The sequence below is a fragment of the Exophiala bonariae genome, assembly GCF_035927105.1.
Source record: "Exophiala bonariae strain CCFEE 5792 chromosome Unknown scaffold_37, whole genome shotgun sequence".
In the NCBI taxonomy this organism is placed as follows: domain Eukaryota; kingdom Fungi; phylum Ascomycota; class Eurotiomycetes; order Chaetothyriales; family Herpotrichiellaceae; genus Exophiala; species Exophiala bonariae.
Window position 1 is genome coordinate 66,089 of NW_027042512.1, and position 15,085 is coordinate 81,173.

At 49.7% G+C, this 15,085-nt stretch overlaps 5 protein-coding genes across 5 annotated transcripts; 3 read left to right on the forward strand and 2 right to left on the reverse strand.

Annotated features, from left to right (window-relative positions):
* Window positions 1–364: 364 nt before the first annotated feature.
* On the forward strand, window positions 365–1,150 carry LTR84_009234 (uncharacterized protein; the record flags this gene model as incomplete). Its single annotated transcript, XM_064852775.1, has 1 exon — window positions 365–1,150. One exon carries the CDS (start codon window positions 365–367, stop codon window positions 1,148–1,150), a length of 786 nt encoding a protein of 261 aa, XP_064701000.1.
* Window positions 1,151–1,527: 377 nt separating this feature from the next.
* LTR84_009235 (uncharacterized protein) lies at window positions 1,528–4,278 on the reverse strand (the record flags this gene model as incomplete). The annotated part of the gene is made up of 3 exons (XM_064852776.1): window positions 1,528–3,252; window positions 3,303–3,824; window positions 3,874–4,278. The coding sequence occupies 3 exons, from the start codon at window positions 4,276–4,278 to the stop codon at window positions 1,528–1,530; spliced, it is 2,652 nt and encodes an 883-aa protein (XP_064701001.1).
* Window positions 4,279–5,506: 1,228 nt separating this feature from the next.
* Window positions 5,507–6,922, forward strand: LTR84_009236 (uncharacterized protein; the record flags this gene model as incomplete). Its single annotated transcript, XM_064852777.1, has 1 exon — window positions 5,507–6,922. One exon carries the CDS (start codon window positions 5,507–5,509, stop codon window positions 6,920–6,922), a length of 1,416 nt encoding a protein of 471 aa, XP_064701002.1.
* Window positions 6,923–7,507: 585 nt separating this feature from the next.
* LTR84_009237 (uncharacterized protein) lies at window positions 7,508–8,911 on the reverse strand (the record flags this gene model as incomplete). Its single annotated transcript, XM_064852778.1, has 1 exon — window positions 7,508–8,911. The coding sequence occupies one exon, from the start codon at window positions 8,909–8,911 to the stop codon at window positions 7,508–7,510; it is 1,404 nt and encodes a 467-aa protein (XP_064701003.1).
* Window positions 8,912–9,778: 867 nt separating this feature from the next.
* LTR84_009238 (uncharacterized protein) lies at window positions 9,779–11,560 on the forward strand (the record flags this gene model as incomplete). Its single annotated transcript, XM_064852779.1, has 1 exon — window positions 9,779–11,560. The coding sequence occupies one exon, from the start codon at window positions 9,779–9,781 to the stop codon at window positions 11,558–11,560; it is 1,782 nt and encodes a 593-aa protein (XP_064701004.1).
* Window positions 11,561–15,085: the final 3,525 nt, after the last annotated feature.

Consider the following 15,085-nt stretch of genomic DNA (forward strand, 5'->3'; position numbering starts at 1 on the left):
TGCAAACCGCTTGGATTTCACGCCCATGTCGTTGTGCAACAACTTCAACGATAAATCGGAATCACCTGGCCCGCACACCGTGTCGTCGCTCTGCAAGAAACAAACAGGAGCTATTGAAAGATCCAAAGACCATAAATATGCCGTATGGCTCTCAATCTTCAAGTCTCCTGTTCCACCACCTCCAAAACAAGTATAAATCACACGGTATCTGGAAAGCCTAGTCCGGACTCAAGATCCCCTTGATAAGAGAAGACTGTCGCGCCGTCTTTGTGAAAGCCACCCCACCACACCGGATCGCCAGTCGGAAATATCCCCTTCGCTGCTCCCAGCTGAACACCACCCTTCCGAGAACTGTACCGGCCACATGAGCGACCGCAATGGCAGAGACCTCGATTATGGGAGCAGGACGTTTCATTCTTCCTCGACCGGGTCGAACTATGCTCTATTCAGCCCCGCCCGCACCACCACCTACACCACCCCGTACACCACCACAAACAACTCGTCCAGCACCGCCGCCCTCTTAGCGCGGGCCCGAGCCGAGATGGACGACGACAGAGGCTCGAGATCGAGATCGCTAGTGGGCTCCTGGGCGTTCTCCCCGACCCGCGGGTCGTCAGACCTGTACAGGGAACGTAACGAGGGCGTGTACCATTCGAACTCATCGGCCCTGTCGCATCGCTCCACGTCCTCGGAGCGCCGCCGCCGCTACCACGAAGACATGGAGATGGACCAGTTCGCCGACAGCCGCCTGCGCGACTGGCTCGACAGCGGGACTGGCACTTTACGGCGCGCCAGATCCTTCGATCGCGGACGTCCGACGACGACGGCCACTCGTCCATATTCACCCTCGCTCTCGCCTTCGCGCTCTCGACAACGTTCTCCTCTTCTGTCACGTTTTCGCTCCCCTTCCCGAATACGTTCTCCTCTTCTTTCGCCCTTCCGCTCTCGCTCTCGCTCCGATGTTCGCGCATCGGCTCCATTATCGACCGTGGCCACACCCACTCCCAGAGCGACTATGCACGGGATGACCCGTATAGCTGGAGGCGCAGGAGCTCGAGTGGGGATCGCCGTCTGCATGACGACAGGTCATATAGCGATGGCTTCGTATGGCGACGTCCCTGGTGAGCGTGGGTGGGCGAGATATTCCTAGTTGAGTGGTTGGTAGGTAGGGTGGTACTGGTAATGGCGCTGGACATGTGGCATGGCTCAGGTGACGACGGTTGGTGCTGTCTTGCCGTTGGTAGACACAGCAACAAATTTGGTAGCAGATGGGCAACGGCGACGTGACCGTATCAACAACGTGGATGGCTTACGACTTATGAGCTATGACTTGACCTTCGATGACTAGATTATTATACGATACCCACTACGATTAGCAATTCCCATAATTTCAAAACAACATCTTGATCAAGAAAATGGTTCTCGGTTCATATGATAGTCCAGGCACACTTTCTAAATCTCACGACAGTAACTTAGGGAGCAACTTCAACGTAGCCGCCCCTGATATTCCACAGATGCCCCTGTCTTTCACCAAGAGAAAGTCATCAGAGCCGGGTTCAGCGCAATCGGCAATAGCAAATGGCTCGTGGTGACCGTACTCATCGGCAAGATGGCGATGAAGTCCTTAATCAACCAATCGTCAGGCACAAGCCCACCAGGGTTAGTCGCCAGCACGACCATCGCAACAGTGCCAATCAGCGCAAACGCGATACTGAACTTGAACTTGCGAATGACTTTCGGCACCTCGATGAAGAAATTGCTGAACTCAGCCTCCTTGCTCGTGGCGCCCCATGTCATGTCGACTTCGAACATGTGCGCGAGAAGAGCTTGGGAGACGTGCAGAGACAAGCCACCCAGGAAGATGGAGAGTAGGAAGATCCATTTGAGGTTCTCAATGAGGGCCGCGAAGAAGGATTTCTGGCCGATGCGGTAACGCATTAGCGCCAGGGCGATGTTGCCGAGGCCGTTGAAGACTATGACGATGCTGAACCACACTTTCCAGCTGTCGATGTAGTATTTATCCAAGTATCCGTTGAACCACCCGATGGCGAAGTAGTTTGCCAGTGTCATGATCCATGCTGCACCGATAGCATAGTAGGTGCCTATATAGCTGATAATGGTGATTTTGGACGTGAAACGGATGTTTGAGAAAAGAAATCGACGAAAGAGTGGAGTGAAAGGACCCCTGTAGATCCATTTGCGCATTGGGTGGAAAAGAAGCTCATTGCAGCCGTAGGCATATTTTTCCCAGCGTGCGAGTTCGTCGTAGACTGTGAGGCTGACACCTTCTTTGAATTCACCATGAGCCCAAGAGGCTAGTCTGATGATATAGCCATCGCACTGCAATCTTAGAGACATATCAAAGTCCTCACTGACATGAGACTCGGACCAGAACTTCTCGTAGCCATCCTCATCGGTGTAGGAGACTTGCTGAATGGCACTCCACCGGAGAATGGCATTGTGACCAACAAACGGAGCAACATCTCCGTTGGCCACAGTATATTCGATTGCAGTGTAGATGAGGTTGGTGAAGAAAGTGATACCATTCTCAAAGAAGGTGTGGACCACCTGCATCACTCCTGATGCGAATTGCATGATTCCCACATCGGGCGACACCTCCATCTCGCTGACAGCATCAAGAAGACAATCAATGGGAACTCGTGTATCACTGTCAATCAGTAAGATGTAATCTCCAACACGTATGTTCCCATCTGCCCAAGCTCGTGGATTTTCTGCCAAGACCTCCTTTAAGGAGGCTTCGTACGAAGCTGACTCGTCAACTTCGGACCAAGAAGGCGCTCTTTGGTAGGCCCGAAGTTTCTCTTCGACCTGACAAGAAAGCATAAGTCCATAGTTCATATTGGATGCCTTCTTGAACTTTCCTCGACGTACGAAACCGTCGCTTCCATGCTTGGGTCTTGCGGTCCAGCCAATGTTATGATCTTGATAGAACTCAATGCGAGCTTTACGTTCTTCTTCCCCAATGATCTGAAGTCCATCATCATTAACAAACATGTTTGCTGAACCGCCTTGAAGCTCATATGTTGAAATTGCTTGTTTGATCGAGGTCACAGTAGGTGCGATGACAGAAGACAAGCCTTCCTTGTAGACAGGGCATTGGATTGTGACATGCGGTAAATCTGAGTTGAGGCGTGGCGAGCATTTTGCTGAGTAGTATTTTGAGTTGAGCTGCATCTGACGAACTGGCCCAACACATTGAGCGATACAGCCAACGATGACTTGTGCAAAAAACTGCAAAGCTCAGTCTGAGTTCCGAGTCCGAAGATGATGAGCGTGCTTACCAAGGTGAAGAAGATTTGCACTGGCACGAGAGACAAGAATGCCAGACGAGCATATGCCCCGTCAACAGCAATTTCTGTTGCCAAACTCCGGCAAGCCAATCCGAGCAGGACCACGACGATCACCAAAGTGCAAGCGACAAGATTCGTATTCATAAGATTTGTAGATCGGTGCTCGATCATGGTCTCCAATGATCCCTTATCAACACCATCTTCGGACTGACCGACTTTCTCCATGGGAGTATCGTCATCGTTGTTGATTTTCTCTGTTTGCCAAACAAGTTGCATGAGCTCTGCTTCAATCTTCGCTGCTCTTTCGATCACGTTACTTGGATCATCGTCCCACACAACCAGTAGAGATTCCGAAGTGATGAAAGCAGCAAATTGGTATTTCCGTGCTTGAGAAAGATCATTTATGTTGGAGAGAATCTGGACTCGAAGTCCATTCATTAAAGGGACATCCCTTGCTTCTGGGGCCCAAGCAAGGAAGGTCTTGATAACTCTTGAATTCACCGTGACGACGACCTGACATGGATTAGCTGCCTGAAGCGATCGAAATGGACGTATTTCTTACTGGAACATTTAGTTGGGTACACGTTCGAGCTAGAGTCGAATGCAAAAGGGGGGGTGGACATGCTAGGTATTGACCTCGGGATTTCCGCAATAGCACACCCTCACACTCTCCACTGCTATCGCTCACCCAAAGATGTGAACACTGTTGCTGATAAATGTGATTGACCATGATCTCGTGTTTGATGTCATCGAGGAGTACACTTCGACTGCTGCGGGTAGACTTGCCACTCGCTGAGCGACGTCTGCTCATGAAGGAGGAAAAGTCCGAGGTGTTTGAGCTATCTTGAAAAGGATCATGGTGATCCACGAACGGATTTGATGTGGCCCTCCTAATATCTCCCAGCGGGGGAAGCTTTCGTAGAGCAGTGGATTCCGCAGGGCGAGGAACAGCTGATTGACTGTCCATGGTCCAATGCCTTGTAAGCAGCAGGAGCCTGAGATAGTCCAGCAGAGGATAGCGTAAACCAACGTGAGGTGGTTGACCGGTTATGATGGAGAGAAAAACGTCTTCTAGTGGATGTCTGAGCTAAAAATAGGTCGTCTTGTGGTGAAAGTCGTGTGCAGCTCTACCAGCGCTATAAGCGGATGAAGAGTGGTCGTAACAGGAATACAAAAGTGCAGGCTTTCCTAATCCCCAGATCGCAAGATCAAGGAAGGTGTAATGAATGGTGGTGGCGAATTTGGTAGAACCACGAGAAGAACGAAGTGGCCATGATTGTCGTACCGTCTATGGAAAAGACCAATATCGTAGTGATCACCATAGGGCTGTACAAGGCTATCTTCCTCAAAGGATTAATTAAGAGGTTGCAATATTCAATTTGCCACGGTGTGATCCATTTTCAATCCAGTTGTGGTGGCAGCTTCCAATGACCGACGAAGCTCCAGGTTTCACAGCTCTCGAAAGTGGAGTAGGCCGATTGCAAATTCACCAACAACGTAACTTGAGATTTTGCTGTTCTCGATTGTACATGGGAGCGAGAAACTGGACTGTCTTGGTTGGGTGCCTTGATTGAAAGCGCTGGAAGGAGGGGGCATCATTTTCGAGCCTGTTATGCTGGATGATTCGAGTTAACATACTGTGGCACTAATGACGATATGGGATATATCGTTTACAGCGTGTTGAGAACTTCGAGCAGTCAGCCAACAGACGTTGACAATCAAGATTGGAAACCAGGAGGTAGGTGATTAGACATTGTTTAAGAAAATATCTACTCCAAGTAGATGGAAATGAGCTGTGGCTATTCCCACAGTCGAGGTAGCGGTGTGTGGTAGGCCAGCAGAGAGCAGATATAGCTTGTATAATTGAAACGTGATCCAACTATTGGAACCGTGCGACATAGGTTGTCCGAAGAGGCAAGTAGAGTTCTACCTTGGTGTAATCCTTCATGAGAATTTGTGCTCGACCAGGAGCCGGTCTCAGCCTCACACTGTTGCGGAGTCATGCTTTCCCTGAGAAGTTTTGGACGAATGCAATCTGAGTTCGGCCAGGCACAAGAAAACTCGGAACTCCTGGCCTCTAAATAATGTCAGTTCTCTTCCACCTGTTCTCACCATCTCATCTGAGAGTTTTGATGGTACAATCCCTTCAGATCTAACAGTTGCAAACCCTATTGGAGACAGACATCACACCCACCATGACCGCTCAACGACCCAATAATTCAGGTCCTAAAGATTTGTCTTTGAGCATTGACGCTACACCTCGAGGGGCCACTCCGGAGTCATTGATCACAGGTGGCGAACAAAATCGAGAGAAATTAGTCAACCCATTCTTGACACCATATGCTTCACAACAGCCTTCAAGGACGGCGTCCTCTGCAGCTCTGGGTCAGCCTGTGGTCAAACAACGATACTTTCATTCCAGGCGTGTGAAGAAGGGTGAAATTGGACGACCGTGGACCAAAGTCAAGGATCCCAGGGAGAAATGGGTGACAATCATACCTATCATTGGACTCCTTATTGGGTTTGGAATTGCTGGTTTCCTTGTCTGGGATGGCCTTCGTACTGTCGTCAACCACAAATACTGCCCTGTACACTTCGACGATTTCTCGAATGGGCTCGACTTGAACATCTGGACAAAGGAGGCGGAGGTTGGAGGGTTCGGCAATGGTCAATTTGAACAAACAACCGTGACTGATGAGAATGTTTTTGTCAAAGACGGAATGCTCCGTATCAAGCCAACTCTTCAAGATCCTGCATTGATTGATTCAAACAGTGTCATTGACCTGACTGCAGCAGGAATCTGCTCATCGTCGTTGTGGAGCAATTGTGTTACGAGCACAAACGTGACCAATGGGACTATTGTGAATCCTGTCAAGTCTGGTCGTATCAACACGAAGAAAGGAGCGAAAATCAAATATGGTCGCATCGAAATCGAGGCCAAATTGTCTGAGGGAGACTGGCTGTGGCCCGCAATCTGGCTCTTACCTGTCGACTCGAAATACGGCCAATGGCCACAGTCGGGTGAAATTGATATTGTTGAGTCTCGAGGAAACAACTACACTTACCCTTCTGGAGGTAACAACATTGTCTCGAGTGCATTGCATTGGGGACCCAATGCCGCCAATGATGCGTGGTGGCGAACAAATGTGAAGAGAAAAGCACTGCATACCACATATGCCAAAAAGTTCCACATATTTGGTCTCGAATGGTCTGAAAAGTACATCTTCACCTACATTGACACCAGACTTTTGCAAGTTCTGTACACCAACTTCAAGGAGCCACTCTGGGAGCGTGGGAGCTTTCCATTATCTGACTACAATGGAACTCGACTGTTTGATCCTTGGTCGCAGACTGGTAATGCCGCCACGCCATTCGACCAAGACTTCTATCTGATATTGAATGTCGCCGTTGGGGGAACAAACGGTTGGTTTTCAGATGGTAAGAAAGGCAAACCATGGGTTGATGGAAGTCCAACGGCCAAGAAAGACTTCTGGAAAGCTCAAGACACATGGCTACCCACATGGAAGGACGGTGGTGAGATGGTAATCAAGAGCGTCAAGATATGGCAGCAACAAGGATACAATGGATGTGATAAAGGACATGTTCTCTGACGAGTTGGTCGAAAATGAATGGGACGCGTCTCAACATGTAAAGGGCTCGCGTGTTGACGCGTTCTGTGACGTAATGCGGACGGATTCGGAAATACGCACCCGACAGCCATCGAACCACACACCAGTTGCTGTACGAGTATCTGCTTGCCTAGGTAGTGAGGATGGTGTTTTTTCAATCATTGTAATTAGCTCGGAGGAATGGAGCAACTCATAATTGGGGGTGTACTATCATACATCAAGCCTCGCATGGCGTACACTGGAGAAGTTACCACATGCGAATAGAAAGGACTATTTAGCTAGCTGCATATATTCGGAAGGGGTCGCGAATTGAAATACATCCGTAGCGATCTCGGGCCGAAATTCAAAAAATTCGACGTGCGTCATGGGAATAGCTGTGCAGCAGGTCAGCAGTAAACATCAATGAGTACGGTCGGGCCCTGAATGAAAGAAACGTGTTGGAATTCGTCATACTAGCGCTTCCAACAGAAACGCCGTACATGGCTACTCAGGTATCAATGCTTTTCCACCATTGCGGAAGACTTGCAGATCTATGTACAACAGGCTCTTGGCCGACTTTCTCTACTTTTACACCAGTTTCAAGAGGCCTTCAAGGTTGATGCTCTTGGGTCTCTCAATTGGCATGCCCAGGGCACGATCCCAGATCAATTGAGCAAGAGGACCAAGACCTCTGCTGACGCCGAAGGTGACAGTGTAGTACAGGGGGTCACGGAAGCCGTAGTGATGAAATAGAACACCTGAGGCACTATCGACATTGGGGTGAGGGTTCTTGGTCTTTCCATGTTCAGTCAAGACACCTGGGGCGATTTCACTGTTCTTCTTGACTAGGCGATAGACAGGATTGTTGGCAATATCTGGACGAGCATCGCCGAAATCGATCAGGGCCTTGAAGCGTGGATCAGGCTTGCGCAGCACACCATGACCGTAGCCAGGGACCACTTGGCCGGATTTCAAAGTAGACCAGAGATAGTCACTGACATCCTTGTCAGAGAAGTTTTCTCCAATTTGAGATTGCATCTTCAGGATCCACCGGAGGACTTCCTGGGCAGCAAGACCGTGGAGAGGTCCAGCCAAACCAAGGAGACCAGCTGAGTAAGACAAGTAGGGGTCGGAGAGGGCAGAGCCGACCAGGTGAGTGGCATGGGCTGAAACGTTGCCACCTTCGTGGTCGCCATGGAGAGCCAGGTAGAGACGGAGTAAATCTTGGAAACCCTCGTTTTCCTTTCCAGGCTTACCCAAGAGGTGAGCAAAGTTGTAGGCCCAGTCCTGATCTTTGTCAATCTCGATATCTAGGGCAGCCTTGTCAAAGATGGCAGCGGCAACACGAGGCAGCTTGGCCAAGAGATTGACAGAATCATCAAAGGTGGGCTCCCAATATTCAGCCTTGTTGAGACCCTCGGCATACTTGGTTGCAAACTTGGACTCGGTGTTCAAGGCGGCCACGGCAATAGCCAATTGGGTCATGGGATGAACATTCTTGTCCATGCCTCGTAGGATGCTGACAACATGAGCAGGCAAGTCGGACTTCTCAGCAAGCTCACGAGAGAAGGCTCGAACCTGATTTGTGGAAGGGACTTGACCGGTCAAAAGGAGCCAGAACATGGACTCTGGTAGCATCTCAGTGCCAGAAGTACCCTTGGGAAGCTCTTGCTGGCAATCGGCGATTGTTCGGCCATGGAAACGGATACCCTCGTTGGCATCGAGAACAGAGCCTTCCCAGACCATTGACTTCATGGTTCTCATTCCACCGATGACCTGACCAACTGTGATATCGCCAATCTTTTTGTCTGCATGAGCCTTGACCTGCTTCAACAGCTTACGCTTCTCTGGGATGACCGATTGAAGGGTGGCCTTGAGATCAGGCTCCGCAGCCGAAGCATAGGTACGGTAGACAAATGAAGCATATGGCCGGGTGGAGGATGTACGTAGAGCTCTCAGAGCGTGCTGGGTGGTTCTTGTAGTGGTAGCCATGTTTGAGCGGTGGTTAGGAGTTGTTAACCACGGCTGTCAGGGTAAATTATATGTTTGCGGGGTAGAATGACCGCCAGTAACACTACCAGCAGCTCGACAGCAATGTGAAGAAGGTGACCAGAGACCGGAGAGGAGAGAGTGACGCAGTAACAGCAGTGGTCAAGTTATTTCTCAGTTGATAGCAAGCAGAAATTTTAGCAACAGCTGAGGATTAATCACAAGCACTGACACTACCGGGCATGCAGGAACAACGAACGTTGGACCGTGGTTGCCCTTGCCCTTGCCCTGGAGTTGGAGATTCCTCGGGCAATGTGTGGGAGAGAGCCAGGGGAGCTTAGGGAGTGCCCCGAACCACCAGTAACGACCCCAGAAGCGCGCTCAGAACCCCTCCGCCCGCCCATGCCCGCCCACCAAGAAGGCCGAGCACGATGACAAGAGCCTGCCCGGAATAACCGACATCCTCGGCAACTCTCAGCATCCAATGCTGTCACCCAAAGCCCAGTCGGTCCGAAATCGGCTCTCCTTCTGTGCGCGACTTTCTGTCCCTTCCCCAACGTTCATCCACTAAACTCATTCTGGTCGCCAGCTTCACTGTTACTCGCCCTCATGTCATTGCGACGCCATTATTGCTGCTCCCCGCTAAAAATACCAAATATCTGTCTCGCCGTCCAAATACACATAGGGCCAGGGCGTGGACTTGATATTATTCATCCAACGGTAATGTCTTTCTGAGTCGTTTTTTCTATTGACTTCTCCCTTGATCACTGTAATCTTTGCCCCTGTTGTGGCTATTAAAAAGAACCCTTCTGTTACCCGGCAGTTTGGCTTCTTTCCTGTGCCAACCCACACTCGACAACCCCATCAATCATGATCCGACAACTACCAAAAGCTATCCCAAGGCTAACAGCCCGGCACGTCGTGCGATCTCTTCCCTCAAAGCCTCTAGTTGCTGTTATGGCCCGAACCCTTTCCTCTCTACCTTCCGTCGAGCCTCCAGTGTCCGCCACATTACCCACAGATTCCTTCCAACTGCTATCTACCGAGTCAAAAGTTGGGGATGCCGAGGATGTACTTTTCCAACAGCAGGTGGAGGATGTGAAGAAATGGTGGGCATCACCACGATATGAGGGTATCAAAAGACCGTATACTCCCCAAGATGTCGTCAGTAAGAGGGGGACCTTACAACAGACGTACCCCAGCTCTCTCATGGCTCGGAAGCTATTCAACCTTCTCAATGAAAGAGCTGCTGAAGGCAAGCCTGTCCACACTATGGGTGCCATCGACCCTGTACAGATGACTCAACAAGCCCAGAACCAGGAGATTCTATATGTTTCAGGTTGGGCATGTTCTTCCGTCCTGACAAGCACAAATGAAGTTTCCGCCGATTTTGGTGATTACCCATATAATACGGTCCCCAACCAGGTACAGAGATTGTTCAAGGCCCAACAATTACACGACCGCAAGCACTTTGATAACAGGCAGAAACTCAGCCCCGAAGAGAGGCAGAAAACCCCATACATCGATTATCTTCGACCTATTGTTGCTGATGGTGATACTGGCCACGGCGGTCTTTCAGCGGTCATCAAGTTAGCCAAGCTTTTCGCGGAAAATGGCGCGGCTGCCGTGCACTTTGAAGATCAACTGCACGGAGGCAAGAAATGCGGCCATCTTGCTGGTAAAGTTCTGGTCCCTGTGGGAGATCACATCAACCGTCTTGTTGCTGCTAGATTTCAGTGGGATCTCATGGGCTCCGAGAACCTCATTCTTGCTCGAACCGATTCGGAAAGCGGGAAACTTCTCTCGAGCGCGATTGACGTTAGAGATCATGAATTCATTCTCGGTATTGCTGAGGAGACTGAGCCTTTGGCCGAGGTTCTACAAGAAATGGAATTGGACGGTGCGCCTGGACCGGAAATAGATCAATTCGAGTCCACTTGGGTAAAGAAGCACAAGCTGGTCACTTTCGACGAAGCTGTCGAGGCTCATATCAAAGCCGAGGGTGGTGACGCTACTGAGTATCTCGCCAAAACAAAAGCCAACCCAAACACATCCTTGTCGAAACGTCGCATCCTGTCCCATCAGTACACCAAGTCCCCTGTTGTGTGGTCTTGTGATATTCCTCGAACTCGAGAAGGTTTCTACCATTATCGTGCCGGTCTTCCTGCTGCTACCAAGCGAGCCATCGAATTTGCACCCTATGCCGATCTACTATGGCTCGAGACAGCCGATCCAAGTGTCTCAAAGGCTGCTGGTTTCGCCAAAGAAATCCGTGAACAATACCCTGGTAAGAAGCTGGTCTACAATCTAAGCCCATCTTTCAATTGGATGGGTCAAGGCTTTGATGATGCCTCCTTGAAATCTTTTGTCTGGGATCTTGCTAAGGAAGGCTTTGTTCTTCAACTCATCTCCCTTGCTGGTCTTCATTCAACTGCCACAATCAGCGCCGAGTTGTCACGAGGCTTCAAGGAAGATGGCATGCTTGCCTATGTCAATCTGGTGCAAAGTCGCGAGAAGGCGCTTGGTGTTGATGTGCTCACCCACCAGAAGTGGAGTGGTGCCGGGTATATTGATGGCATTATTGGTGCCATCCAAAGTGGCAGCAGCGGAAGCAAGAGTATGGGCGAGGGAAACACCGAGAAAGGCTTCTGATCAACGGATGCCGTTGAGCTGGCCCCACGTGAGCACAGGCCAGATCACAACTCGAACAAAACAAACCCCCAGTTCTCCGGTCCGACGCTTGGAATAACGTGGACTTGTGAGACATCTGAGACTCTAGCGATGCGCCGGGGATTTGGACGCACGTGGTCTTCGAGTCGTCCGTCTCACAGGAGAACAGAGCGCTCGTTCCTTCAATCTCCACGGTTCGAACGGCTTGCATCTGGAGCCACATTCGACATGCACATCTGTCGCATATTTATCTCAGCATCCTGTGGCTGGCGTTCCCCTCCGAAGGGCTAGCAAAGGAGAATATGTACAACATGCTATCGAAGACGACTCATGGAGCTGCAAGATACCCGTTATAAGGTACTCGCTGGAATCAAGACGTAAAAGTAGCGATACATTGCCGAAAAGCATATATCTGCAGTGTTTTGTTATTCACTTAGCATCAGCGTAGAAGGCCATGTACATAGTTATATACCTAGGTATCTAAGAAACCAAACCTGTACGAAGTTCAGGTATCTCATTTCCAAAGCCATATAGCCCACCCGGCCATGACGGACGATAATCCTTACAGTCCGACCGACCTTCAAGATCAGCAAAAGCAAGCTCCCGGCCCCGCAACGGACAGCATGTAGAGCACTTCGAAAAGCTCACAAAAATGTAAGAATGATATGCCAACACATACGATAGGCAAACTCCAAGCACACTATGGCCGTATGAACAGTACGCAGACCATCAAGGCCATCTGACCGCATGATCACGCTGCCCTTGCCCCAGGTAGTCCGTGTGTGCCACTACTCGTGCCTAGAGCTCTGGAGTAGGTAGTAATGACTGGGGGGTGAAACGCGGAACAGGAAAGGAAGCTTTTGACGGCGAAGTCTTTTTGACTTACGACCTTTCCAGGTGCTTGTGCATTGCTGGCGCTGCTGCTGCTGGAGGACGATGGCTGGTGGAAATGTCCTGGTTGGAATATCATACCTGCGGTACGCTGCTGCTGATGAGGCGCACCGGACGCGGGCTCTGGAATTATACCTATTGCGCGTTCGTGGAAAGTGATGCACTCGCCGTGGGCAATAGCTCCCTTTGACTAGCGTGTTGTCTTTGAGTCTTCAATCTATTCCTGCCTCAACTTGATCGATGAGACGCCCATCCGGAGTCAATGCAGACTCATAGGTTAGGTGCAAGTAAGTGCCTTTCCGCGGGCGCGAGGCTGCGGACAGCTATCGAAATAAGGCACACGCATTTCCTTTCCTCAGCCGGCCTGCGAGGCTGGATGACGCGCTCATCTTCTCTCGGGCCTGCAGGTCGGTAAACTAACGAAGCAACGTTAGTGGAGAAAAAGAAGTTTGGATACCGTGCATGTTGTGCATGCAGGGGTTCGTTAACTAGCTAGTTAGTTCTTTCGTCACCCGTGTCTCTTTTTAGGCTTTGCAGCTTGCCCCTTTATTCTCGCAGCCTTGGCCCCATTGCCCGTGCCTCACCGATGGGGTCCATCATAGGTATCTTCTCGGGATTGCTTTTTGTTGTGGGTTGATTTTTGGCTTTGCTCCGTGATTCTCCGAATTTCATGTGCCTTTGACTGTCGATTGGAGTGCTGTTGTCTGTGTAGTCTCGAGTAGTTCCGAGTAGTGTCGTGTACACTTCGTATCACGGCGCCGTTGCGGCCGTTGAGTTCTTGTTGTTCGGAAGCAATGCTCGGCACTTGTCAGTGAGCAAAAAAATTTCGAGTTCGCAAGCCACAGTGGATGAGAAACCAACGGCCAGCCTGCGTCCATATCTTGGGCTAGAGAATTCTTGCGTGCGTCATACATACCTCCATTCACACGCATCCAGCTATCGCTAGCGATAACAATCCTCTCGTGGACAGCAACGTATCGCTGAGTATCCAGAGTGTGCCAATCTTTCCGATTTCTAGACCAGCTGTTGATCCGTCATTGGTAATGCCCAGTTCCACTGCTATCTATCTCTGGATTGGTGATACTCTATCCTAGACTGGCGGTGACCATGCTTTACTGACGACTGTACGAGTATGGTGCAGGTCAAGACTTTGACGTAACTCCTTGTTCGAAAAATGGGGTTTCTCCCGAAGAGTCTCGTGTACGCCTTCCACTAAATTGTGCCATTCAATGATACATCGAAGCTCAGTGACACACTTTCCGTGCCCTTCTTTCCGCAAATGTATAGTCGACGCGATATTGATGTGTGATTCGCATTTTGGGCGCAACCTCTGCGGTCCATGAAAGCGGGTCACAACTGTGTCAATCTCATCGTGAAAGCATAGTTTATACACAGTATCCTCGTATAATGATGTCTATCTCATTCGTTTCTTGGTGTTCTCATTGCTGATACATGGAGAAGCAGAGTATCATTTTGTTTGACATTCAAATCAATCTGCAGGGGAACTTGGTCAAAATCGATCGCCGAGATTCTCAATGGTCGTGTGGCAGTGGTAGGTTTGGGAATAAGACACCAAAGTAGATAATCGATCCGCGTTAATTCTTTTGGAAATGTAATAGTGAAGTTGGAATCATACTTCTGCTCCATTTTCGAGTGCTGGGTCTGCTTTTCCGAAGTCCCAAATCAGTGGATTAGTGATAGTCAATGATGAAGAATAGGAAACAAGAAGCCCAAGCGTTGGCTTATACTTTGTCATCATTGTGCACAATTGAATAGAGCTAATGCATGCGATGAGAGGGTGCTGCTAATGCCGATGAGCTTATAGATCGCCAATCAACCGTCAGTCATCTTGAGAACTACCTTGACGAATGTGTTATAAGTACAGTCCTTGTGGCTATACTTAGTTCATCTTCACACCATGATCAATTGTCCTCTCTCTTCCGCTGTACTGTGGTTCTGAAAGATATCGACCATCGATTGCGAGGGTTTCGTGATGGGTTCGTATTGATTCCGAACGGCTGGAGGGGAGTAGCAAGGTATAGTATAGTCTTCTCGTATCCATGTAGATAGATTTGACGACCTCGTCAACCTACTTGCTGTTATAGACACAATATTCTGTTGCAAGGCTATGTCACGAATGTCATTGAAGGCAAGGGCAGACTTACCTTCCATAGAGAAAGTCCTCTAGAACTCAGAAGCTAGGATTGAACAGGTATGAAGTCTCCCTCTTGGTTCACCGGCTCGTCTGAATATGAATCTATTGCATATTTATCTATTGCATATTGAGGCATTGAGACCTTTGGCAGATTCTCACTGATGGGCGGTTGCTCACGCATCTTGACGAAGGATCATCCAGGCAGAGGCCTTGATGTTGCATTGGGATTATGGAAGACGTCCTGCGAGATTCGCTGGCAATTGCAAAGTCTCCATGGCTCTGTTTGAAGTTTGAGTAAGAAAGAGAGCCTGGAACGGCTGCTGAATCTGGTTACGAGGTTGTTCCGAAATTTTAGGTCTCGCAAGGGCGAACCGCCTGTCTCTACGACAGGATGCATCGAAGGGAGTGACGATCGCATGGTGCAAAGGCCTGGAGAAAAATCCTACTGTGTGATTGAGTTG